The sequence below is a fragment of the Octopus sinensis genome, linkage group LG18, assembly GCF_006345805.1.
Source record: "Octopus sinensis linkage group LG18, ASM634580v1, whole genome shotgun sequence".
NCBI lineage: Eukaryota > Metazoa > Mollusca > Cephalopoda > Octopoda > Octopodidae > Octopus > Octopus sinensis.
This window is the reverse complement of record NC_043014.1, coordinates 3,026,810-3,053,494: the sequence shown is the minus strand read 5'-3', so window position 1 is coordinate 3,053,494 and position 26,685 is coordinate 3,026,810. Positions and strand designations below refer to the sequence as shown.

The following is a 26,685-nucleotide window of genomic DNA, read 5'->3' as shown; positions in this document are numbered from 1 at the left end:
TCTGTCTGTCTGCTTGTCTGTCTTTTTTCTCTACATCTTATTCTAGGATTCTTTCAACAGTTTAGGAAGTTACAACGAAGGCTGGGCTTGGCTGTTGATGTCAGAATAAGGCTGAAACATACCCAGAGTTGTCTCATTCTTGCCAGAAAAGATTATTTTATACAGCTGTAGATATGACTTCTGGAGTCTCTGAAATTTAGTCTTTTATCACATTCAAATGGAAATTGTAGTTGTGATCCCCGTGCCGGTGGCATGTAAAAAGCACCACCCAAATTGGTGCAAAATGCATTGTGACCAGAGAGCAGAGACATTTCAAATGGTCAGCCTTCGATCAGTTGAACCTTCTCTCTCTCTTTCTCTCTCCCACTCTTTCTCTTTCTCTCTCCCACTCTTTCTCTATCTCTCTTTTTCTCTCTCTCACTCTTTTCCTTTCTCACTCTCTCTCACTCTTTCTCTCTTTCTCACTCTCACTCTTCCTTTCTCTCTACATCAACTTTTTTTTTTTTCATTCCAGATGATGAAAGAATGGAAGAATGCCCGTGAACGTGTCCGTGAAATGAAGAAAACTGACCCCAAACAGGCTATGCAACTGAACAAGGAACTCACAGAGGTAGGTTCCATCACACTTTTTTTCCTTCATTATTTTTGCTCTTCATGGGACTTAGGGCTTTCTCAGCTTCCGGTCATTAAGTGAGGAGTGTTTCCTTAAGCAAGACACTTTTTATTTCACATTGCTCCAGTCCCATCAGCTGGCAAAAATACATGGCCTAGTGGTTAGAACAGCGGACTCACAGTCGAGGGATCGTGGGTTCGAATCTCAGACCGGGGTGATGTGTGTGTTTATGAGCGAAACACTTAAACTCCACGCCACTCCGGCAGAAGGCAATGGCGAACTTCTACTCACTCTTTCACCACAACTTTCTTTCACTCTTTCCTCCTGCAATGGACTGGTGTCCAGTCCAGGTGGGGAACTTATACGCCGATGAAACTGGGAAACCGGCCCTTATGAGCCAGGTGTGGCTCGAGAAGGAACAAACAGCAACATATTTAATAACAGTTTTAACTGCATGTGGTTTAAAATTTCATTGGTTCATGATACGAACCCATGTCATCAGATATCGAGAGAAGAAAAGAGTCCTCTCTGGATATCTGACGACAAGGGTTTGTCCTATGAGCCCACAAAACTTTAAGAAAAAGTGAAAGAGTGAGAGAAAGGGAGCTGAGTCAGTCTGTTTTTGAATATGATCGCTGGTTGGGTTCAGTCTGTGTTGGTAAGAATGGCCGAGTGGTCTAAGGCACAGGGTACCTTAACCGGAACATATATTATTGTAGTAAAAGAAAGAAATATGGTGAATTTGTTGGCAAGTTATTAATTTCACTCCATGTTGGTAAATTTTATATACAGGAGTGGCTGTGTGGTAAGTAGCTTGCTAACCAACCACATGGTTCCGGGTTCAGTCCCACTGCATGGCATCTTGGGCAAGTGTCTTCTGCTATAGCCCCGGGCTGACCAATGCCTTATGAGTGGATTTGGTAGACAGAAACTGAAAGAAGCCTGTCGTATATATATATATATATATATATAGGTGCAGGAGTGGCTGTGTGGTATGTAGCTTGCTTACGAACCACATGGTTCCGGGTTCAGTCCCACTGCGTGGCATCTTGGGCAAGTGTCTTCTGCTATAGTCCCGGGCCGACCAATGCCTTGTGAGTGGATTTGGTAGACGGAAACTGAAAGAAGCCTGTCGTATATATGTATATATATATATGTGTGTTTGTGTGTCTGTGTTTGTCTCCCTAGCATTGCTTCACAACCGATGCTGGTGTGTTTACGTCCCCGTCACTTAGCGGTTCGGCAAAAAGAGACCGAAAGAATAAGTACTGGGCTTACAATGAATAAGTCCCGGGGTCGATTTGCTCAACTAAAGGCGGTGCTCCAGCATGGCCGCAGTCAGATGACTGAAACAAGTAAAAAAAAAAAAAGAAAAAAATATTTTATTTAGCCATATTTTAGAGCTTGGTTTCTGTTGCTGTTTAACTTGAAACGATTTCTGTCTTTTATTTCTCCCCTGATGCGTTGTTGCTGCTGCTGCTGCTGCTGCTTTCGCCCTCCCTCAGCGCTACAACAAGATTTACAAGGCATACGGACAAGAGACCATCCTTGAGAAGAAACAACTCATTGCCATCCACCAACAACGTGTGCAGAGTAACATCAACGTCAAGAAGAGGAACTTAATGAAAGCCCTTCAATCTTACCTCGAAGAAAACCATGTGAACGTAAGCTACTCTCGACCTTGGCATGTATGTCTATGTTTGTGTTAATTTTACCCTTTTGTTGTCTTCGTTAATCCACCTGCTTAATCTGACTGTCCCCTTCCTTGGTCCTTCTGCTGCCTTCCTCAATCTTTCTATTGCCTCCCTTAATCTTTGTCATTCTGTTGTTTTCCATAATCATTTTGTCATCTCTAATAACCTGCCTTTCATCTTCCTGTTGTCTTGATTCGCCTGTCTGTCGTCTTGATTCGCCTGTCTGTCGTCTTGATCCGCCTGTCTGTCGTCTTGATCCGCCTGTCTGTCGTCTTGATCCGCCTGTCTGCCGTCTTGATCCCTCTGTCTGTCAATCCATGTCTTTCTCTTTCATCCATTTATCATCTCCCTTAATCCACCCATCTGTCATATCTTTTACTCCATCAATATAATGCCGTCGTCCTCATTGCCTCTGTCGTCAATCTCAGTCGCTTCGTCGTTGTCCTTAGTCCCTCCGTCATCGTCCTCAATCCCTCAGCAGTTATCCCTTAATCCTTCTCTTACCTTCCAAAACAACAGGTCCACAGGATTGAGAAGACTGCCATTGCCTACATCAGAGTGGAACAGAAGGACCGCACCCATGCCATCAAACACTACCAACACTTGCATGACACTGATCCAAAGGAGGCAAGCAACATCCGAGAACGTGTCATTGAACACTTGAACCTCATTGATGAGCGAATCCGTCGTATGCTTGATTGGCTCAAGAGAAACTCCGCTGTCGACAGAGATGTACGACCCAAAGTTGGTAAGTTTCCCGTCCTGGTAAGACAGGTTTTAACATCGTATATTTTTTTGAATCGTGGCTGATGCCAGTGCCGCCTCGACTGGCTTCCGTGCCGGTGGCACGTAAAAAGCACCATCCGAATCGTGGCCAATGCCAGTGCTGCCTCGACTGGCTTCCGTGCCTGTGGCACGTAAAAAGCACCATCCGAATTGTGTCCGATGCCAGTGCCGCCTCGACTGGCTTCCGTGCCGGTGGCACGTAAAATGCACCAATCCGACCGTGGCCGTTGCCAGCCTCGCCTGGCACCTGTGCAGGTGGCACATAAAAAGCACCCACTACACTCACGGAGTGGTTGGCGTTAGGAAGGGCATCCAGCTGTAGAAACACTGCCAGATCAGACTGGAGCCTGGTGCAGCCTTCTGGCTTCCCAGATCCCCGGTTGAACCGTCCAACCCATGCTAGCATGGAGAATGGACGTTAAACGATGATGATGATGATATTTTTTTTTATTATCATCATTATACAAGAAGAAGAAGAAGAAGAGTGCAATACAATATGTAATAAAACAAAGAAAAACAAAGATTGGCTTTGTTGAACTTCAGACAAAATGTTTGGTCGTGTTTCCTATTACATTTTTTGAGCTCAAATTGCGCAGAGGTTAACTCTGCCTTTCATCTTTTTTGGGGTGTTGATAAAACGAGTACCAGTAGAAAATTGGGGTTGATATAATCATTTATCCTTCTCCCCACAAAATTTCTTGCCTTGTGCCAAAATTAAAACTAATTATTATTATCATTATTATTACAGTGGTGAATTGGTAAAATCTTTAGCATGCCAGGCAAAATGTTTAGTGGTATTTTGTCCTTCAAGTTCTGAGTTCAAATTCTGTCGAGGTTGACTTTGCCCTTCATCCTTTCAGGGTTGATAAATCAAGTACCAATGAAACACTGGGGTTGATGTAATCAACTAGAAAAATGGCGACACAGCTGTCAAAAAATCGTAAAAAATAGGGATTTTCATAAAAAAAAAAAAGCACCTTTTTGATGTAAATAATTTTTGGTGTTAACATGGTCTGATTAGAATTTTTTCTTCTATGGAAGGAAGAGCAAGCCTTCTTCTATCATACTCTCAATTTTGGTCAACTTGCGCTGCAGGGTCTCGGAGGAGATAGTGCTAGTTGAAGGCTACCAAACCTGCCACACACAGACGACTTCAGCTTTATATATGGAGAGAGAGATTTAGGGCCGGAATTCTGTTCAGATGTCTGCAACCAACCGTTTTTGTTTTCTTCCCTCTTTTCAATTCTTTTGTCCTCTTTGACTTTTGCAGAAAAATTTTTGGCTAAATTCCAAGGAATCAATGCTAACTCCATGAAGTACCTTCTTCATGAAGATCCTGCCCCAGAAGAGACCCCTGCTGAAAATGAGAAATCTGACGATTATTCCGATGGTGATGACGACGATGATGATGATGGTAAGTTTTGGGCTGTGAGACAAGTGAAGCTTCATGGTGTTGTGGTTGCTGTGATAGACGAGGCCAGATAATGTTCTGGTTGCTATGGTAATTGAGCTCAGATGGTATTGTGGTTTGCATGGCAACTGAGGCTGAATGGGTGTCACTATTGTCACGGTTGTTGATGATGTCATTGTTGCCATATTAACGGCTGTGTGGTAAGTAGCTTGCTTGCTTACCAACCACATGGTTCCAGGTTCAGTCCCACTGTGTGGCACCGTGGGCAAGTGCCTTTTTCTATAGCATCGGGCCAACTAAAGCCTTGTGAGTGGATTTGGTCGATGGAAACTGGAAGAAGCCAATCATATATATATGTTTGTGTGTCTGTGTTTGTCCCCTCAACATCGCTTGACAACCAATGTTGGTGTGTTTATGTCCCGGTAACTTAGCAGTTCAGCAAAAGATACTGATAAAATAAGTTCTAGGCTTACAAAAAATTTTTTTGACTAAAGGCAGTGCTTCAGAATGGCCACAATCAAATGACTGAAACAAGTAAAAGATAAAAGATAATGTTATATGTTGCCATGGTGACTGATGCCCAGCAGTGTTACAGTTGCCATGGTGACTGATAACATAACAAACACTAGAAAAATTTTCTCTTTGTGCCCTTCTTCAAATTCCAAACCTCTGTTCAAGTCGATGATAACGTAAATTAAAATTATAAAATAATAACATCACCAGTCACTAGAGAAGTTTTCTTTGGAGATTCAAAGCTCTATCCTACCCCTTAAATCTGGATACCATTTTAGGGAGATTTTGAGCATTTTTGAATTCTGGTATATTTTATTGAGTCTAGCAGTTGAAGTTGTCAGGGAGGATTTGAACCCATGAATACCTGAAGTGCCTAGAAGTGTTTTAATCAGTTGTGTCTGGCAATTTGAAACTGCAAATGTGGTTGAAGACACAACCAGGAACTAAAGCAGTTATTCTCAACTGTGGTTTCCTGGGCCACATGCAGCCCTTGAACATCTTTCCTGGGCTTCTCTGAGCATCATTCCAGCAGCTTCCTGAGCACCCTTCTGACAGCCCTCGAGCACCTTTCCAGTGGCCCTTAAGTACCTTTCTGGCAGACCCCAAGCACCTTTCCTGCAGACCCCGAGCACCTCTCTGGTGACCCTCAAACATCTTTCCAGCAGCCCTTGATAGTCTTTCATCTTTAAATGTAATATTTTTTTTTTTGTTATGGCCCCCTCAAAACATCCACATTTTGAATCTAGCCCAGATATTAAAAAAGTTAAGTAGGCGCAGGAGTGGCTGTGTGGTAAGTAGCTTGTTTACCAACCACATGGTTCCTTGTTCAGTCCCACTGCGTGGCACCTTGGGCAAGTGTCTTCTACTATAGCCTCGGGCCGACCAAAGCCTTGTGAGTGGAGTTGGTAGACGGAAACTGAAAGAAGCCCATCATATATCTAAATATGTGTATCTGTGTATGCCCCACCAACATCGCTTGACAACCGATGCTGGTGTGTTTACGTCCCTGTAACTTAGCAGTTTGACAAAAGAGACCGATAGAATAAGTACTAGGCTTACAAAGAATCAGTCCTGGTGTCGATTTGCTAGACTAAAGGCAGTGCTCCAGCATGGCCGCAGTCAAATAACTAAAACAAGTAAAAGAGTACTACTGAGCTAAAGAGTATCTTTGGCCCCTGTCGTATCATTTAATACTGTCACCAGTTTAGGGGAAAATAAGTTTATTCTAAAAATTGTGTTTTGATATTTCTGGGAATGTGGAATAAAGTGTTGGGTTTGGGTTTTTTTTTTTATTTGCTCTCAAGTCCCCCCCCCCTCCTTATCTCTCTATATAAACGGCAGTTTGTCTGTCTGTGTGTCTGTGAGGTTGTACCCTCACCCTGACCACGGCTTTCAACCGATTCTGATGAAACTTGACACACACACAGCCCAATGTCATAATTCAAAACTAACGCAGCGAAAATTTTGAAAAGTTCCCCCAGTTCTGAAAACATCTATAAATTTGACATGGGGTCGAGAATCTAAGCTTTTTATATGCAACACATTTTCTGTTGTAGTTTTCGCAACTTGCAATCGATTTTCACCAAACTCATGGTGAAGCTTAATGTTATCCTAAGAAACTTAATTCTGATGTTAGTTTTCCATGCAATACCTTACCATCAGAAAAAATTGATAAAATCATGCCATTTTGGGAAATCGCGTTCAAATTCAAGATGACATATTTTCGACAATATCTTTCACAAATTGGCAGGAAATTAGAGGGAAAGGACTAGATTGGGATTAGTCATTGCCTACTAGGGGCTCTTACATACCCGGGCAACGCCGGGCTATGCTGCTAGTCCCACATAAAATAAAGTGCCTTTTCAATTGTTTGTTGCATCAGAAGCTGTGACCGAGATCGATGACAAGGTGAAACCCACCAAAGCTGAACCAGATGAGCCAGAAGAACAACAACAGGAACAACAACCAGAACAACAACAAGCACCACAGCAGCAGCAGATGCTGGAGGAGAGGCCTCCCATCTTTGACTCTGAGTCCATAGAAGACGAACGTCCGACGTACATTGAACGTCCAGCGCATGAACACGTTCAGCAAAATCGTCCCAAGTACCATGCTCACTCTGGCCAGCAACCATTCATTGCTGAGCAGGTAAGTTCTTTTTATCCTCACCTATATCGATAACTATGTATATATGTGTATATCACTTTGACCGACCAGTCCGTCAGGCGTCCATTTGACACCGCTGGTCACAGCACGCTGTCCACTCCTCTCTGGATCGCGCCTTTCTCATCCACGCGATCCCAATCGTCCTCTTGAAATCATCACTCCACCATCGTGGAGGTCTTCCGGGTGGTCTTTTCCGCTCACGCAGGTACCACTCGACAACTGCGTGCGTCCACCGATTATCGGTGAGCCGGGCGACGTGTCCAGCCCATCTGTACTTGCTGCGAGTATACTCTGCGATGACATCTCTCACGCCGGACTTCTTTCTGATGATGTTGCTATTTATGTGCTCTCTCAACGAGATACCAAGCATATATGTATATAATAATAATAATAATGATAATAATAATAATAATGAAATTATTGTATACAGTGCTCAGGTGCACCACAACTTGTCAGAAAGTGCATATAAAGTATATGCAGTAATGTACAAATGTCTGGAAAGCGAACAATGTATGAGTCAGATACATGCTTGTGTGTGTATAGAGGGGAGAAAATCAGGTGTAGTGTTGGTGAATCTCAGAAAGCTTGGAAGTTTTGAAGGATGCAGTGCTCCGACAACTAACAACTGATGCCGGCAGTTTGTTCCATGCTTCAGCAACTCTCAGCGTGAAAAAATGTTTCCTGAAGTCATGGGAGCTGTGCTGTTTTCTGACTTTGTAAATATGTCCACGGATGTTAGACGGGTGGAGTTTGAAAAGGTGCTCAGAGTTATTGTTTGTACAATGGTTGATAATTTTATGGGTGTCTGCCAAGTCAGCTGCCAGACGTCGGAGTTTCAATGTGTCCATGCCCAGGGAAGTAAGGCGTTCAGAATATGGCAAATGCCTGATGGAGGGTATTCTTTTGGTTGCACGTCGCTATTCTTTTAGATTGATATCCTGGGCAAGATAGGGGTTCCAGATAGGGGGATATATACATGCTTTGTATATACGTTTGTGTGTGTGTGTATGTATATGTGGGGGGGGGGGCTGAAAAGTTCCAATTAAATAAGTCCAGAAGTTAGGTTAAATAGTGGAGGCACGTGGCTTAGTGGTTAGGGTGTCAGCATCATGATCGCAAGATTGTGGTTTCGATTCCTGGACCGGGCGACATGTTGTGTTCTTGAGCAAAACACTTCATTTCACATTGCTCCAGTCCACTCAGCTGGCAAAAATGGGTAATGCTGCGATGGACTGGCATCCCATCCAGCTGGGGGGGGACACATACACCATAGAAACCGGGAAACTGGGCCCATGAGCCTGGCTACACTTTAAAAGGGCGCATTTATTTTGTTGTGGTGCACCTGAGCACTGCATACAATAATTTCATTATTATTATTATCATCTCTATATATAAACGGCAAAATGTCTGTGTGTCCGTCCTTTATACAAATCCACAATTTTTCAGTTAGAGGACTCGCACTTTCTATGGTCATTCAAAGCCATCCAAGGGTGGTCGTGCACATCTTTACATTTCCTCAGTCACCCAGCAAAGCTATTAAAAAATCAACAGAAGTGACTTTTTTGTGAATTTTCTATCGAAAACCCAATCAAAATGCCTGAAACTTGATACGCCAATTGAATGCCAGCTAGCTGTATGTGGTTGGTCGGAGATTTGGACAGTACTCGCGTGTATGTGCGCACGCACGCAGCTGGTCATAGTGCTAGTTATTATTATTATATATATATACGTGTATAAGTACCGTTAATTCCCATTCTACAAACTGGCAAACAATTCAGTGAATACTTTACCAGGCAATGCTGTGTAGTAAGTCTAGTAATGTTAAGATTTTGACATGTGTTGGTTTGCTAAAGTTTTTGGTGAGTAACCTTGTGGGTTGACCCAAACTTCATTTCTGTAAGTCTGATATTTCTCTTGTACTTCGTCTTTTTTTTATAACTGCCTTCATCTTTTCTCCTGTTTATTTCTTCGTTGCAGGTTTCTCTTGATCATCTGTACAACAACAGCCCAGCCAACAGCGTGGTTGGCATTGCCATTGGCGGAGTGGCCGTCTTCATCATAATTCTGGTTGCTGTTGTGATGCTGAGGAGACGCAGCCAGAGGCAGCGCGTCACGCACGGCTTTGTCGAGGTCGACCCTGCAGCCTCCCCCGAGGAACGCCATGTGGCCAACATGCAGATGAATGGCTACGAGAACCCAACATATAGATATTTTGAGATGCAGAATCAGTAATAACAAATAATAATAATTAATAATAATAATAATAATAATAATAATATAATATTATTAATAATAATAATTTTTACAAGACAAAAAAAAAGGTTTTTTTTTTTACCTTTTTTTCGACACCAGCAACAAACATTATTATTATTATTATTATTGTAATACAGAAGACATAAACAACACACACACACACACACACATGCACACATACAGATATATATATACACACACACAAACACACATAAAAAAAACAACAAAAATAAACAAAAACAAAGTGTAGAAGCAGAAACTATGCAGGAGTCTGTGTTGATTGTTTTACTACAGCTACTACTACTACTACTATTACTACTACTACAACTATCATTATTACTACTACTACTACTATATGTATATTTTGGGAGTGGAGAGTTGCTTTATTTTATTTATTTTTTTTTGTCCTCCTCCTCCTCCTGCTCCTCCTCCCCCTTTCACCTTCTCCCCCTTCGCAGTCAGTTGGTGTCGGCGGCGGTGGCAGTGGTGGGTGGTTGCTGTGGGGAGGTGGCAGGTCCCAGGGGTGAAGGAGAATCAGGGGAGTGCGTTGGGGAGGTGGGGGTGCAGGAAATGAATTTGACCTAGGGCTGGGTGGTAGGGATGGAGTGGCATGGATGGGGACTAAGGGGTGTGATAAAGCATGAACCTTCCCCTTCTTCCCTCCTTCCCTACCTTACCTATCTACCTACCGACCCCTTAAAAAAAAAAACCCAGCCAAACAGGAGGTGAGAGAAATTGGTGGTCAGGTTTGTCGGTGGGGGTGGGGAATTTTGAGGATGGCAGGACTTGGTGAAGAGGAATCTGCAATGTGAGGTGGGTGGGTTGGTTAAGCGGGGTTGACTCTTTCTCTCCCTTCCCAGCTTTATTCCTACTACAAAACAAACAAACGAACGCAACCGAACCAACACCTGCTAAAGGACAAATAATCGTTATTGACAACAGACTGTAGCGTTGCAGAATCTTGGTGAAAATCGCAGAGATGTCTTGTTGCGTTGCTGAATTACCTCTCTTTACATTCTGAGTTCAAATCCCACCGTGGTTGATTTTTTTTTTTTTTTTTTTTTTTCACTCCTCTTGGGGTCAATAAAATGAAAATACCAGTCATATACAGGGGTCAATTTCAATCAATGCCCTCCCCCATCCCTTTTCCTTTCTTTGCTCCAAAATTGCCGGCCTTGTGCCAACATTAGAAATATTACTATCATCATTAGTATTATTATTATATCTATTACTACTACTACTACTACTACTACTACTACTACCGTACTATTAGTGTTGTGTTAAATATGGCTCCCTTTGAAAGGTGCACGAGGAGTGGATCTGTGGTAGTGCAGCAGGGGATCGAGGATGAAGGGCCGGAAAGGGGGGGAGGCTCCCTTGGTATTCGGCAAGTGCGAAGGAATAGGTCAGTAGGTGGGTGGGTGGGTGTTTGTTACCACCGCTTTCACAACCACCCCCCCGTCGTCGGCTCCTCCATTACCACTGTTGCCACCCCCTCCCCACCACCATTGTTGTCGTTCACTCCCCCCCCAACCCCCTACCACTACTATCACCCTTGTGACTTACCCACCAATTATGCACATCCCCGGTTTTTTTTTTTCCCCGGTATTTTATTATCAGTCTCTTATAACGAACTACTAATTAAAATTGAAAAAAACAAGCCATTTAATAATTACCTAATTAGTTAACAATGATGATGATGATTATGATGAGATTATTATTATTATTATTATTATTTATATTTGGGGTGGGCCGGGGGGGGGGGGAGCTGACAGAATCTTTAAACTGTCGGATAGAATACCTTGTGGTATTCATTCTGGCTCTTTTGTGATCTGAGTTTCAAATCCCACCAGGATCAACTTTGCCTTTCGTCCCCTTTCTGGGGGGGTCGATAAGACAAAGTCCCAGTGAAAAATTGCGGTCAATGTAATTGTCTGACCACCCAACTTACTCTACCAATATCTCTGGCCTTGTGAATGGTTTTTTTTTTTATTAAAAGCTTCAATTTCATAAATTTACATTTTTAACCTTACGTATATATTCACACACATACACTCACACACACACAGAAAAGTGTATATATGTATAGTATGCATGAATGTGTGTGCATGTGGTGCACACGTTATCTTTATATTTTTCAGGTGTAGAAATTGCATTTATCTGATGTCTTATACACACACACACACAAATATATATATATATATATATATAAAGGCAGTGCTCCAGCATGGCCACAGTCACATGACTGAAACAAGTAAAAAGTGAAAAAAAAAAAATATATATATATATATATACTCCTCTACTCATCTGGCTAAGGTTATTAGATATATATACACTCACATCAATATATACACTCTCTATGTATGTAGATACGTTTAGTTATTCTGCAACCACTTGAGTTGCTTTGCCTGGGACGGACCTGTTCAAAAACAACCGAGCCATCAGCTGGCCGTTGTCCATTGTAGAGGGTCACCTTTGGGTCAGTATACTTCGCATTTGCTTTACAAATGTGTGTGTATGTGTGTGTAGCATATCCATTTCTCTTTTCTCTTTTTTTTTTAAATTTTAGCTAATATCTTGCCAGTTAGATATTCTCTCACATCTATCTGAACATCTCTACATGAACATACATACATATTTCATGCACACACACATATGTATGTGTATATATGTATGCATATATACACATTTATGTGTGTGTGTGTTCTGAACATACATACATATTTCACATATATATATATATAAATAAAAATATATATGTGTATATATGTATGCGTATATACACATTTATGTCTGTGTGTGTTTTGAACATACATACATATTTCACATATATATATATATATATATAAATATATATGTGTATATATGTGTATATACACATTTATGTGTGCATGTGTGTATGTTCTGAACATACATACATATTTCACATATATATATATATATAAATAAAAAATATATATGTGTATATATGTGTGCGTATATACACGTGTGTGTGTGTGTGTGTATATTCTGTATTAGGGAGACAAAGGAAAATCTTAATCAAAAGCAAGACAAGTCAAAACAAACGAACAACTCAAATGTTCTTAATTACTTCCCACCGAACGAACGTTCGACCCCACCGAATTACATATTTATTACAAGCTGAAAGTATTTGTAAGCATTGTAGAGTAATACATAGATAAATAAATGAATAATAATAATAATAATAATAATAATGAAGTTAGCTCGTTAATTAATCAATATCTATTCAGTGTTGTGTATCGCAGTTGTTTATCGCTGTCATTATTTCTGCTACATGCACAGATCCTGTGTATGTGTGTGTCAGTGTGTCCGTGTGTGTTGATGTTAATTTTTAAGTCTGTTTAGTGCTCCTGGCAATTGGAATTAGTTCAAAACTGTAGAAATGGTCCGATGGACTTTTGCAGAATTGTGAAGTGTGTTGAGCAAAAATTCCCCCTCCCCCCGACATCATTTGTTCCACCTCTTAATAATCTGAATTTGAATTTGAAATCCCCTGCCTATGCCAACAACCAACTTGGCCTTTCGTCCTTTCCGTGATGTAGGGTTAGGGTACGGTAGGGTAGGGTTTCGGTAAAAATAGGTAATGTCAGTCAAGCCCCCCACCAACTCCCCGCTGGGAAGGGGTCGGCGTCATTGACTTGACGCTCCCCCCCACAGACACACACACACATCAGACAAAAATTGCTGGCCTTGTGCCCAAAATTAGAATCCCTTATTTCAAGCTTTTTTTATAATTTTTTATTACTTTTAATGTTTGAAAATCTCAGATGCAAAATCAAAGGTTAGTGACACTGTTCATCTCTGTTTCCATATTTCTCACTCTTTGGCTAAAAAAAAAGAGGCTTAAACTATTTGACCACCACCACCACCACCAACAACAACAACAACAACAATCCCTTATTCTTTTCCCACCACGATCTGACCACCGAATAATCTCCCTCCCTTGCCGTGCTGTCTGGACAGTGGAGCAGAAGGAGAAGATGTGGGGGAGGAGGGGGATTAAAACTGACCACTGTCTTCTATATTTTCGCTTGTTTTTTTTTTTCATGTTTTTTAAAAAATATTTTCTCTTTAAAAATATTTTCTCAACATTAACTGCCACCACCACCACCACCACCACCAATACCACCGCCGCCATAACTTCTATGTAGATGTCCCCTCACTAAACACACATACACACACACACACACATATGCCCTAGTCTTGGCTCGGCTCCCACTTCTGATGTGCTAATGGTCAAACATTTCTTTTGGGGTCAGAGTGTTCCCCAACCCCCTGTCTTAGGTTTAGCCATGCAGTGGTCTGTCTGTCTGTCTATGTATGCATATACACATGTATAAATGAATATATGTGCATGCAAATGCAACAGATGTATATATATATATATATATACACAGATGCATTGAAGCAGGCTCAACGCTGAAAATAGTAGTCAAACCACCCCTCCTCTCACACACTTGCTCTCCTCCCCACTTTACTGGGCCCTGTAACTAGTTAAATACATCAATGGGTATGTCATCTTAAGGTTTATATATGTATATATATATTATATATACATATGTGTGTGTGTATATATATATATATGTTGTGTGTGTGTGCATATGTGTGTATATATATATATATATATATATATATATACATATGTGTGTATATATGTATACATACATATATATATATATGTGTGTATATATATATACATATATATATATGTGTATATATATATATATATATACACATATATATAAATGTTATTTACCTTGAGGTTTTATTAATTTCTGTTACGTTATTCTTGTCTTTTTTTCCAGAAAAACGTGGGAACACTATAATTACTGCTACTGTCTGTGTGCGTGTGTATGTACATATATATATATATATATATATATATGTATATATATGTACACATACAGACACATACATATATGTATATATATATGTACACACACACACATACACGTTTCATCTTGTAGGCATATATATATATATAATATATACACATGTATATGTATAGATATAGATATTTTTCTTCGCTTTATTTTTCTCCTTCATTCCTGCTCTTCCTTCTTGTCTTCTCTCCTTCTCTCCTTGCCCTCCCCTCCCTCCCCACTCTCCTTCTCTGTTGTCCAGGCTGAAGCAAAGTGCCTAGAGGAAAAATTTTTTTTAAATATTAAAGCTCTTTTAAAGTAACTTTCTCTTACATAGCCAGCACACACACACACACATATATATATATATGTGTGTATATATTGCTGAGTTTTAGACAAGTTTGCTGTGTGTATGTGCTATAGTAGCTTTGTGAAGTTTATCCAGCTCTCCGGCTAAGATACATACAGAATCGCCTCCATACATGCATACACACAGACAGACTCTTATATTCCAGAGCTTGAGTTTGGAGTTTAGTGCGTGTTGTACTTCAGTTTGAGTGAACAGTATTACAGAGTATATGTATATACACTCACACACGCGCATACAGGCATGGCTTGTGTATATAATACAAGCAGTTCTCTTGCATGTGTGTGTCAGTGTTTGTATTCCATGGTGTATTTCACCACTCAGTAATGATATCGTAGGATATTATGGTATTGCTGCAGTTTGTAAAGATTTCAAAGGGTGTCTGCTGTCACCTTGCAATGGTATCAGAAGTGGGTGTACGGCTGTGCTGCTGGCTGCAGTGATGTCCCAGGGTGCATGATACCCCCATGTAAGAACGGTGGGTAGATGCACAGTGCTCCCTCTGTTGGTATCGGTCGGGGTGTACCGCAGCCCTGTTATCGTATCAGATGGCATATATCACATGTTTCTGACGATATCTGATGGCGCAAAGTGCCACGGTGTGATAACATCATAAGGATATCACTGCTGTATAATGGTTTATATCACATGGTGCATACAACAGTACCCACCCGCCCACCCACCCACCCACTCAAGATTTATCAATGAAGCATTCTCTCTCTTTCTCTCTCTCTTTTCACTGCCTTGATGTAAAATTTTGACTGCATACTTCCCCACACCCAAACCGCTGTATACATACACATGCATGTATATCGATCACCCCACCCTGCCCCTCCCCCCAGTCTTATAAACTCACCACCACCACCACATCTCTGGGCAATGGTCATGCTTTGAAGGTTGGCAGCTAGCTGTTCTGTTGCTATAGTGATACAGCAGCTCTATCTCTTTCTATCTCTATCTTCACCCCCACCCCACCCCTCCTACCTGCCTACCAGACTTTAATTCTTTCTCTGTAAACATGTATGTATAATATGTATGCTATATATATATATATAATATCCAAAATATATATTTATATATATATATATGTGTATGTATATATATATATATAAAATGTGCATGTGTGTGATTTATATGTGTGTATATATATATATTACATGTGTACACCATATTATACATTCAGTATATACATTCCAGTTACTTCTACCTTAATTCTTATCGGATTTACTTCAAATTCCCCCCCCCCCCACATTCCTATCCCCGTTCCCCAATTTAAACAAAAAAAAAACTTTTCTCATTAAACATATTTTTTTATTTTTCTATAAAATTCTGTTGATCCCTTTTCACACACCCTTACCCACGCTCTGCACCCGACCCCCTTCATCATTAACTGTGTGCTCCGCCTCCTCTTACCCCCCCCCTCGATTTAACTCACCTTTTATATAGATCTCTCTCTCTCTCTCATTTCCTTTTACCAAATTCTTTGAACCCCAAATTCTTTGACCCTTAATCAAAAATTAAAATAGGTTTTTACATGTATTTTTTATATAATTTTATTATTGTTTTGTGGTTAATTATTTTGATTGGTTGACTAACCTAGAGTAATTAAACTGTTTTATCATCATCATCATCATCGTCATTATTATTATTATTATTATTATTATTATTATTAAAAGGCAGTGGCTAGCAGAATAGATAGAACGCCAGACGAAAATACCTTATGCTATTTTAAGCTAAATCTCATGTTCTGAGTTCAAATCCCGCCGAGGTCAACTTTGCCTTTCATCCCATCAAGGGTCGATGAAATAAAGTACCAGTCATGTACTGGGGTCGATTCAGTTGACCAACCTCTTCCTCCCCCACGGAAAAAAAAAAAAAAAACCAAACAAAAATATCGAGGCCTTGTGCCTTTTTTTTGTTAGAAATTCTTTCATTTTTTAATTTTATATGTACATATACACACACACACACGTGTGTATATATATATATATATATACATGTGTGTGTGTATATATAGATATATAATTTGCTTTTGGATGACAACAATGTTGATGTTTATTATTTATTAAAACTTATTGTTTTTTATTTTTCGAAGACATCAATGATGATGATGGTTATTATTATTATTATTATTATTATTATTATTATTATTATAATAATAAAAGAAATCATTATTATTATTATTATCATCATCATCATCATTATTATTATTATCATTATTATTCTTATATTGTACATCATTATTAATATTCAAGACCCAAGCAGAACTGATTTCAAAAACTATTTAGTAAAAAAAAAAATAATTAAAAAAAATAATAATAATAATAATTATAACAATAAAATTAATAAATAAATAAATAAATAATATGAACTTGAAAATAAAGGAGTAAAAAAAAAAAAATATAATACACAAAGGTATAATGAATAAAAAAAATATGAAGCTTAGTGTGAATTTTCATTATATATACATATGTATACGTACATATACATATATATGTATACATATATATGTGTATACATGTATATGTGTATACATATATATATATGTATGTATATATATATATGTTTTTTCCTTTTTTTGTTAAATTTTTTTTATAAGAATTCTGTTGTTGTTGTAACCCAGAATAACATGATTGGTCTAGCTTTTTTTTTTCTGTTTTTTAACCTCGTGTACTTGGCTCCATTAATAAAAGTGTTCCCACCAAAAAAAAATGTAAAAAAAAAAATCTGGTCTTTGCTTTTTTTTTTTCCTTCTTCGTTTCTGTGTTTTAGGATCATTTTGTGTTTTTTTTTGTACGCACCAACCGATCATGGCCGTTGCCAGCCTCCCCTGGCACGTAAAAAGCACCATCCGTATGTGGTTGATGCCAGCGCTGCCTCGACTGGCTTCCGTGCCAGTGGCACGTAAAAAGCACCAACCGATCGTGGCCGTTGCCAGCCTCCCCTGGCACCTGTGCCGGTGGCACATAAAAAGCACCATCCGTACTTGGTCGATGCCAGCGCTGCCTTGACTGGCTTCCATGCCAGTGGCATGTAAAAAGCACCAACCGATCGTGGCCGTTGCCAGCCTCCCCTGGTACCTGTGCCGGTGACACGTAAAAAGCACCTACTACATTCACGGAGTGGTTGGTGTTAGAAAGGGCATGCAGCTGTAGAAACCTTGCCAGATCAGACTGAAGCCTGGTACAGCCTCCTGGCTTCCCAGACTCCGGTCGAACTGTCCAACACATGCTAGAATGGAAAGCGGACGTTAAACAATGATGAGATCCATATTGTTCTCCTATATGATCTATGTGCATCTTTGAAGCGTTGGGCCTCATGGAGGTAATGACAGATGACTGAGACCCTTGGCAATATGTAGTGCTTGAGAGGACCCATTGAGCCAAGTGAAATCGTGTAACTGGCACAAGTAGAGCATGGGCTACCAACCCCAAGATTCTGAGTTCAATTCCAGGCAGTGACCTGAATAATAATAATAATAATAATAACATCAAAAAATACCTTGGAATGAGAACCCAGGTTCAAATTTTCCCCCAAGACACCTGATGAAGGCTGGTGGGTATATCAGCCGAAACATGTTAGCAACAAACAAGATGAGGATAAATATCCGTCGAATGTAAATAATGTACGTAATTCTTCATCTCTTAAATATAGAACTGTATTATCTGCAGAGCACTTTGGAAATGGAAGAGGATGCGACCGAGTATATCTAAGAGAAATGAATAATACTGAGATTCAGGTTTTGTTAGATTCAGGTCCTGAAGGAAGATTTCCATTGTTGGCAGAAGTGCCAAGTGGCAATGCAAAAAGAAAAAAAGGGGATTCCAATGGATTTGTATCTTCGTGCAAATGAAACTGTCTTAAAGGTGGCACACTCGAATTAAGAACCATAGCTGTGTATTTATTGCTCTTCGAATGATGTTAAACTTGTCTGTTTCTGTGAGGAAGAAGAGTTTGAAATGAACCACAGTTCCATGGTTGACCCTCACCCATTTTCTTTTTAACCTCCAACCACTTTTTATCTGTTGTGTCTGGGGAGAGTCATTTTCTTTTTGTGCCTTGTAATGTAACACACTCACTGTTACATCAAGACTATTGAAAAGGTTGCAAGACGCAACGAAAATTTTTAGGAAAACAAAAATAAGAAATAAGTGGAAATTTGGCCGTTGCCAGCCTCGCCTGGCCCCCATGCCGGTGGCACATAAAAAGCACCATCCGACCGTGGTCGTTTGCCAGCCCCGTCTGGCACGTAAAAAGCACCCACTACACTCATGGAGTGGTTGGCTTTAGGAAGGGCATCCAGCCGTAGAAACACTGCCAGATCAGACTGGGCCTGGTGCAGCCTCCTGGCTTCCAAGATCCCTGTTGAACCGTCCAACCCATGCTAGCATGGAAAGCAGATGCTAAATGATGATGATGATGTGTTACATAATAAGGCATAAAAAGAAAACGACTCTCCTCAGACACAACAAAATATGCTTCAACACACAAACTCACATAAAGAATCTTGCAAACCAAATCCCAAAACAAAACACTTATATTTATTTGTGTGGCTTTGCTTCTATGTTTGTGTGTTTATATCCCTGTAACTTAGCAGTTCAGCAAAGTGACCGACTGAGTAGCAGGCTTGCAAAGAATATTTCCTGGGGTTGATTTGTTCGACTAAAAACCCTCCAGACAGTGCTCCAGCATGGCCATAGTCAAATGATTGAAACAAGAAAAAGAATTTTTTTAAAATTGGTTATTATTTACAACACATTTTCAGAGATTTTCAAGCAAACTGGACATCACTCACGAACCCCAAAACATCAGTTTTCCAGTGTAGCATTCAATACTGTGATCAATGTTCTTCTCGTTGTTGTTGTCAGGTAGAACAGCATCTGGTATAACAGTGTACTCTTTTACTTGTTTCTGTCATTTGACTGCGGCCATGCTGGAGCACCGCCTTTAGTCGAGTAAATCGACCCCGGGACTTATTCTTTGTAAGCCCAGTACTTATTCTATCAGTCTCTTTTGCCGAACCGCTAAGTGACGGGGACCTAAACACACCAGCATCGGTTGTCAAGCAATGCTAGGGGGACAAACACAGACACACAAACACACACACACACATACATATATATATATATACATATATACGACAGGCTTCTTTCAGTTTCCGTCTACCAAATCCACTCACAAGGCATTGGTTGGCCCGGGGCTATAGCAGAAGACACTTGCCCAAGATGCCACGCAATGGGACTGAACCCAGAACCATGTGGCTGGTTAGCAAGCTACTTACCACACAGCCTACACTCAGTTGATATGTAATTATAAGATCGAAGGATCAAAGTGTAGGAAGTTTGTCAGCTTCAAGCAGTCCATGGTAAGCATCAAAAACAACATTCGGGATCAATAATTTATTGGCATCAAAGGTTGTAGGTTTTTCCCATATTAATGTTAGATAAGCTGAAAAAAATATATATGTATAGCACTCATGGTTAGCAACTAGAGTTGCTATGAATGTGAATAAAAGTCCAAACTGAGGGAGTGGAACCGGTAAAATCCAGGCTACATATGTTGTCTAGCAAGAAGAAGAGAGGATCTGTTAGAGAGGAAATATATGTAGTCTGGATTTTTACCTGTTCTACCCCCTCAATTTGGATTTATATATATATATGTATATACTTTATTTAAAGCAGCAGAAAATTCAACAAAACCTGTTACTCTGAGTTTCCCATTGCCGTTCATCGGACAGTTTTTTCTAGCAAAAACTGTCTGATGAACGGCAACGGGAAACTCAGAGTAACAGGTTTTGTTGAATTTTCTGCTGCTTTAAATAAAGCATATTACTCTACCACTGGTATTTGAGTACTCTTTTTTCCACCTTGTTTCACATTTATGTGTTTACTCCGGTATATATGTATATATATATGTATATGTGTCGGAGGGGTCCCCAGCATCAGTGTCGGCGACCACAGCTTGCAGGTGGTGAACGAGTTCACTTACCTGGGATCGACGGTCTCCAGCAGCCTGTCCCTCGAGCCGGAGCTGAACAGACGGATTGGGAAGGCTGCTGCTGCCATGGCTAAGCTCTCCAGGAGAGTGTGGGAAAACAACATGCTCACAATAACCACCAAGATCGCAGTGTACCGAGCCTGCGTGCTGAGCACCCTACTCTACGGCAGCGAGAGCTGGACAACATACACCCGGCAAGAATGCCGCCTCAGCGGCTTCCACATGCGGTGTCTTCGACGGATCCTTGGCATCTCCTGGAAGGACCGAGTACCAAACGGAGTCATCCTGGAACAGACTAATATGCCAAGCATGCATGCCCTCCTTGTGCGGAGACGACTGCGCTGGCTCGGACACATCTGCCGCATGCAGGATGGTCGCATGCCTAAAGACATCCTGTACAGCGAACTCACCACGGGATCCCGACCCAAGGGACGTCCACAGCTACGATACAGGGACGTGTGCAAGCACGACCTGAGGACTGCCAACATCTGTGTGGACACGTGGGAGGAAACAGCTGCTGACCGCTCTGCCTGGCGTCGGACGGTGAGGAAAGGCGTTTCCATGGCTGAGGAGAGGAGAGCACAGCTGTGGTTGGACAGGCGGGACAGGAGGAGGACAACTGCAGCAACACCCCACACGTACCCATCGATGTTCGTGTGCAGCAAATGTACCAAGGACTGCCACTCTAGAGTTGGACTGTTCAGTCACAGCAGACGCTGCACGTCATCAAAGTAGGCCCCACCCTTGGCGCAACCCATTGTCTATCAAGACAGACGGGGAAAGAGAGAGAGATATATGTATGTGTGTGTATATATATATATGTATGTATATAATATATATATATGTATGTATATAATATATATATATATATATATATATATATGTATATATATATAGGCGCAGGCATGACTATCTGGTAAGAAACTTGCTTCTCAACCACATTGTACTGGGTTGAGTCCCACTGATTTGGTAGATGGAAACTGAAAGAAGCCCATCATGTATATATATATATATTTATATATGTGTATTTGTGTCTATGTTTGTCTCCCACCACCATTGCTTGACAACCAATGTTGGTGTGTTTACATCCCTGTAACTTAGCAGTTCAGCAAAAGAGACTGACAGAATAAGTACTAGGCTTACAAAGAATAAGTCTTGGGGTCGATTTCTTTGACTAAAAACCCCCTTTAAGGCAGTGCGCCAGCATGGCTGCAGTCAAATGGCTGAAATGAGTAAAAGAATATATTTATGTACAAGAGGATTCCATATAGTTTCCATCTACCAGATTCATTCAACAAGGCATTAATCAACCTGGATTTACAAAAGAAGACACTTGCCCTAGGTGCTGTGTTGTGTGATTGAACCCAAAACCACACAATTGCAAGGTGAACTTAGCCACACAACTAGACCTATTTCCTATGAGGGATCACATTCTCCAATTTTCCCTCCCTTTTTCTCATTTTTTTAAGGCAGCATATTGGCAGAATGGTTAGTGTGTTGGACAGAATGCCTAGCCTTATTTGCTTCTGTTCTTTACATACTGAATTCAAAATCGTGTGGAGGTTAACCCAATTTTCCATTCCTTCAGAGATTGGTAAAAATATACCAAAAGCACCATCCGAACGTGGCTGTTGCCAGCGCCGCCTCGACTGGCTTCTGTGCCGGTGGCACATAAAAAGCACCATCCGAATGTGGCCGATGCCAGCGCCGCCTCGACTGGCTTCCGTGCCGGTGGGACGTTAAAAGCACCAACCGATCGTGGCCGATGCCAGACTCCCCTGGCACCTGTGCCACTCGCGGAGTGGTTGGCGTTAGGAAGGGCATCCAACTGTAGAAACACTGCCAGATCAGACTGGAGCCTGGTGCAGCCCCTGGCTTTCCAGACCCCAGTTGAACCGTCCAACCCATGCTAGCACGGAAAATGGACGTTAAATGATGATGATGATACCATTCCTGAGCAGTGAACTAGTAGAATTGTTTACGTCAGACAAGTATGGTTCATGGTCTCTAAACTGGTTTTGGTTGTCTTCAAACCATCAACTATTTTAGTGACACTAGTGTTTAGATGTATGAACCATTAAGCAAACTCATTCCCTTAGACAACAGAAATGGAAATAAAGATGGGAAACTCATAAGGTTACCCAAGAAAAGAAAATCTGCCTAAACCAGGACATGGTTGCCTTTGACAACTAGAGGCCCATCATCATCATACACATCATCATCATCATTTAACATCTATCTTCTATGTTATCATGAGTTGTGTGGCCTGACAAAATCATAGTTCCAAGGACTGCATCATATTTCAGTGTCCATTTTGACATGGCTTCTGCAGTGGGGTGCCCTTCCTGACACCAACCACTTTACAGTATGTATTGGGTGTTTACAGTATGTATTAATGTGGCAAGCTGGCAGAAACGTTAGCACGCCAGGCGAAATGCTTAGTGGTATGTTGTCTGCCGTTACATTCTGAGTTCAAATTCCGCAGAGGTCGACTTTGCCTTTCATCCTTTCTAGGGTCGATAAATTAAGTACCAGTTACGTACTGGGGTCGATGTAATTGACTTAATCCCTTTGTCTGTCCTTGTTTGTCCTCTCTGTGTTTAGCCCCTTGTGGGCAGTAAAGAAATTAGTATGTATTGGGTGTTTTTAGTGGCACCAGAACTAGTGAGGTCACCATATAGTATGCAAGATTAAGATTTCCATTGGCTGAGTGGGGCTACAATAGAAAAGAAGGCAGCCAGATGCTAGGGGCTGGAAGTTTAGAAGTATAAAGGAAGGGGCCAGAACAGGTTTCTAGCTGTAGAGGAGCTAGATAGCAGCTCACACCATACAGGTGTCTATGTTCCATACTAGCATGATTTGGATGGTTTAGCAAGGTATATATTTCTTTATTGCTCACAGGGGGCTAAACATAGAGGGAACAAACAATACAGACAAAGGGATTAAGTCGATTACATCGACCCCAGTGCGTAACTGGTACTTAGTTTATTGACCCCGAAAGGATGAAAAGCAAAGTCGACCTCGGCGGAATTTGAACTCAGAACGTAACGACAGATAAAATACCGCTAAGCATTTTGCCTGGCATGCCAATATGTCTGCCAGCCCGCTGCCTTTGGTTTGACAAGGTATAATAATCCCAAGGACTGTATTGTGCCCCGATGCTTGTTTTGGCATGGTTTCCACAGCCAGATGTCCGTCGTAACACCAACCACTTTACAATATGTACTGGGCACATTTTTGTCATGGTGTCAGCATTAATGAGATTGCCATGTAATTTGCAAGACTGAAATCTTCTTCAACTGACTTTGGCTACAGTAGAAAGCGGGGCAGCTCTTTGCTAAAGGGTAAATTCTTATGTAGAGCTACATAAGGACATGTAACCTATTTACAATGTATTTAGCACGAATACTTAAAGTAAACAGTGCATACACATTAACATAAATAGCACATGCAAGGACATATAACCATAATGAATATCAAGAGAGTTCCTTTTCTTCCCAAGACAGAAGGCTCAAATAATTGAACCACCAAGGGCCCTCCACCCATCTTTGTCCTGTGCCATTCTGCTTTGGTGCTGAGGCTAAATCTGGTTTTAAGTCCTTCCTTTTGCTCTTTTGCCTGTCAAGGTCTTGTCTTCTAAGTATTTGACCGGTGAAGGTCCAAATGGATCTCCACCAGTTTCAATGATGCATATTCACTTGTTCGAACATTGCATGCCACTAGTTGTTGAATTAGTATGTGGTTGAGTATTCCACAGACACGTATCCTGAATTTTTAATTCTCAAGTAGAATCAGTGTGATATAGGTGTAACAAAGCTGGTCCTTTAAACTATAGATATAATACACCCAAAGGGCTTCCATACAGTTTCCATTAACCAAATATTACTTACAAGGCTTAAGTCAACTCAAAGCTATGATGAAAGACACTGGCCCCAGATTCCACACCTTGGGATTGAACCTGGATGCTCACGGCAGTGAAACCATCTTCTTAACCATTCAGCTAATGTGATGGCACATGGCTTAGTGAGTTCAAGTCCCAGTGGCACGTTGTGTTTCTTGAGCAAGACACTTTATTTCACGTTGCTCCAGTCCACCAAGCTGGCAAAAATGAGTAGTACCTGTATTTCAAAGGGCCAGCCTTATCCCTCTTTGTGTCACACTGAATCTCCCAGAGAACTACATTTAGTGCATGCATGTCTGTGGAGCGCTCAGCCACTTGCATGCACTAGTGTAGCTAGGGGGTAGAGTAGGGGGCAGTCCACCCCAAGCAGCACTTTTAAAGGGGTGACACTTTTGGGTCAGCTGTAGGCAATAGACATTTTTTGTGGAACCTAGGGGCAGCAAAAGGAAGGGCTGCCCTGGGTGGCACACACCCTAGCTACGCTAGTGCTTGCATGTTAATTTCACAAGCAGAATCTTCTGCTGGGAACTGGATCGACTGGGAACACTCGTGGTCATAACCAACAGAGCACAAAACAAAACTTTAGTTCTTTGCATATGTCTTTCTAATAAATTCTGCAGATTTTCCCTTATTTTTCAGTTTTTAAAGAATTCTTCAAATTGTAAAGGTAATTTGTGAACACCTTGTATAATGTCAGTGTAGGAGATGCTGTTGGTCACTGTTGCCTCCTTTACTCTTTTACTTGTTTCAGTCATTTGACTGCGGCCATGCTGGAGCACTGCCTTTAGTCGAGCAAATCGACCCCGGGACTTATTCTTTGTAAGCCCAGTACTTATTCTATCGGTCTCTTTTTGCCGAACCGCTAAGTGACGGGGACATAAACACACCAGCATCGGTTGTCAGGTGATGGTGGCAGGACAAACACAGACACACAAACATATACACACACACACACATATATATATATACATATATATATATATATATATATATATACACATATATACGACAGGCTTCTTTCAGTTTCTGTCTACCAAATCCACTCACAAGGCATTGGTCGGCCCGGGGCTATAGCAGAAGACTCTTGCCCAAGATGCCACGCAGTGGGACTGAACCCAGAACCATGTGGTTGGTAAGCAAGCTACTTACCACACAGCCACTCCTGCGCCTTTGTTTAGAAACATGAAATTATTTGCTATTTAACCCTTTTGTTACCATATTTCTGTCGAAATACACTGCCCTGGTTTCAATTGATTTTGAAATTAATGAAGAATTTCAATCAATTTTGGAAATAACAAAAAATTTAGAGAAGTAATTTCGTCATTATTAAACCAGGGTTTGGAATATAAAGCAAATTGAAATTTTGGTGGAGGGTTTAAATTTAGATCACTTTAACCCTTTTGTTACCATATTACTTGTAAAATATTTTGAAAATAATGAAGTGTTTAGTAATTTGTCATTATTAAGCTGGTGTTTGGAATATAAATTTTGATGGAGAATTACAGTCTAGATCACATTAACCCTTTCATTACTGTATTTCTGTTGAGATGCTCTGTGTTTCTTTCAATTACTTTAAATATAACAAAGAATTTAGTAAAATAACCCAGTTATCATTAAGCTAGTGATAGGAACATAAATTGTGACTAAGGTTTGGTGGAAGATTTTAATTCAGAACTTATGAAAACAAAACATTTATACTAGAGCCAGAGGCGGTTTCAGCCAGGTTGGTATCAAAAGGGTTAAGAATTGTTTCTCTATTATATATTTTAACCCTTTTGTTACCATATTTCTGTTGAGATGCTCTGTGTTTCTTTCAATTAATTTTAAATATAACAAAGAATTTAGTAAAATAACTTAGTTATCATTCAGTTAATGTTAGGAACATAAATTGTGACTAAGGTTTGGTATAAGATTTTAATTCAAAACTTATGATACCAAGACATTTGTACTCAGAGCCAGAGCCGGTTTCAGCCGGGTTGGTAACAAAAGAGTTAATCTTTTTATTGTCATTTTTCTGTTGAAATACTCCATCTTTTTTTTCAATTAATATCTGATTTAATAAAGAATTGAGTAAAATAACTGTCAATATTAAACCGTTGTT

The 26,685-nt window shown here is 40.6% G+C and overlaps 2 protein-coding genes across 5 annotated transcripts in view; one reads left to right on the top strand and one right to left on the bottom strand.

The window, feature by feature from the left end:
• Positions 1 to 9,526, top strand: part of LOC115221492 (amyloid-beta precursor-like protein) — a 129,172-nt gene extending 119,646 nt beyond the window's left edge. Inside the window, exons 6-12 of one of the 4 annotated variants that reach the window (XM_036510649.1) lie at positions 515 to 610; positions 2,119 to 2,301; positions 2,827 to 3,055; positions 4,364 to 4,507; positions 4,609 to 4,611; positions 6,900 to 7,165; positions 9,161 to 9,526. In XM_036510649.1, coding sequence (XP_036366542.1) covers positions 515 to 610; positions 2,119 to 2,301; positions 2,827 to 3,055; positions 4,364 to 4,507; positions 4,609 to 4,611; positions 6,900 to 7,165; positions 9,161 to 9,415 — 1,176 coding nt within the window. In that variant the 3' untranslated portion in view covers positions 9,416 to 9,526. The remainder of the gene's footprint in view (positions 1 to 514; positions 611 to 2,118; positions 2,302 to 2,826; positions 3,056 to 4,363; positions 4,508 to 4,608; positions 4,612 to 6,899; positions 7,166 to 9,160) is intronic. The other 3 variants (XM_036510650.1, XM_029791687.2, XM_029791688.2) reach the window with 3 other exon arrangements.
• Positions 9,527 to 25,152: 15,626 nt separating this feature from the next.
• The window catches only part of LOC115221420 (zinc finger protein 271-like), a 29,792-nt gene continuing 28,259 nt past the window's right edge, over positions 25,153 to 26,685 (bottom strand). The window contains exon 3 of the transcript XR_005002739.1: positions 25,153 to 25,164. The gene's annotated coding sequence lies outside the window, so the exon portion shown is untranslated. The remainder of the gene's footprint in view (positions 25,165 to 26,685) is intronic.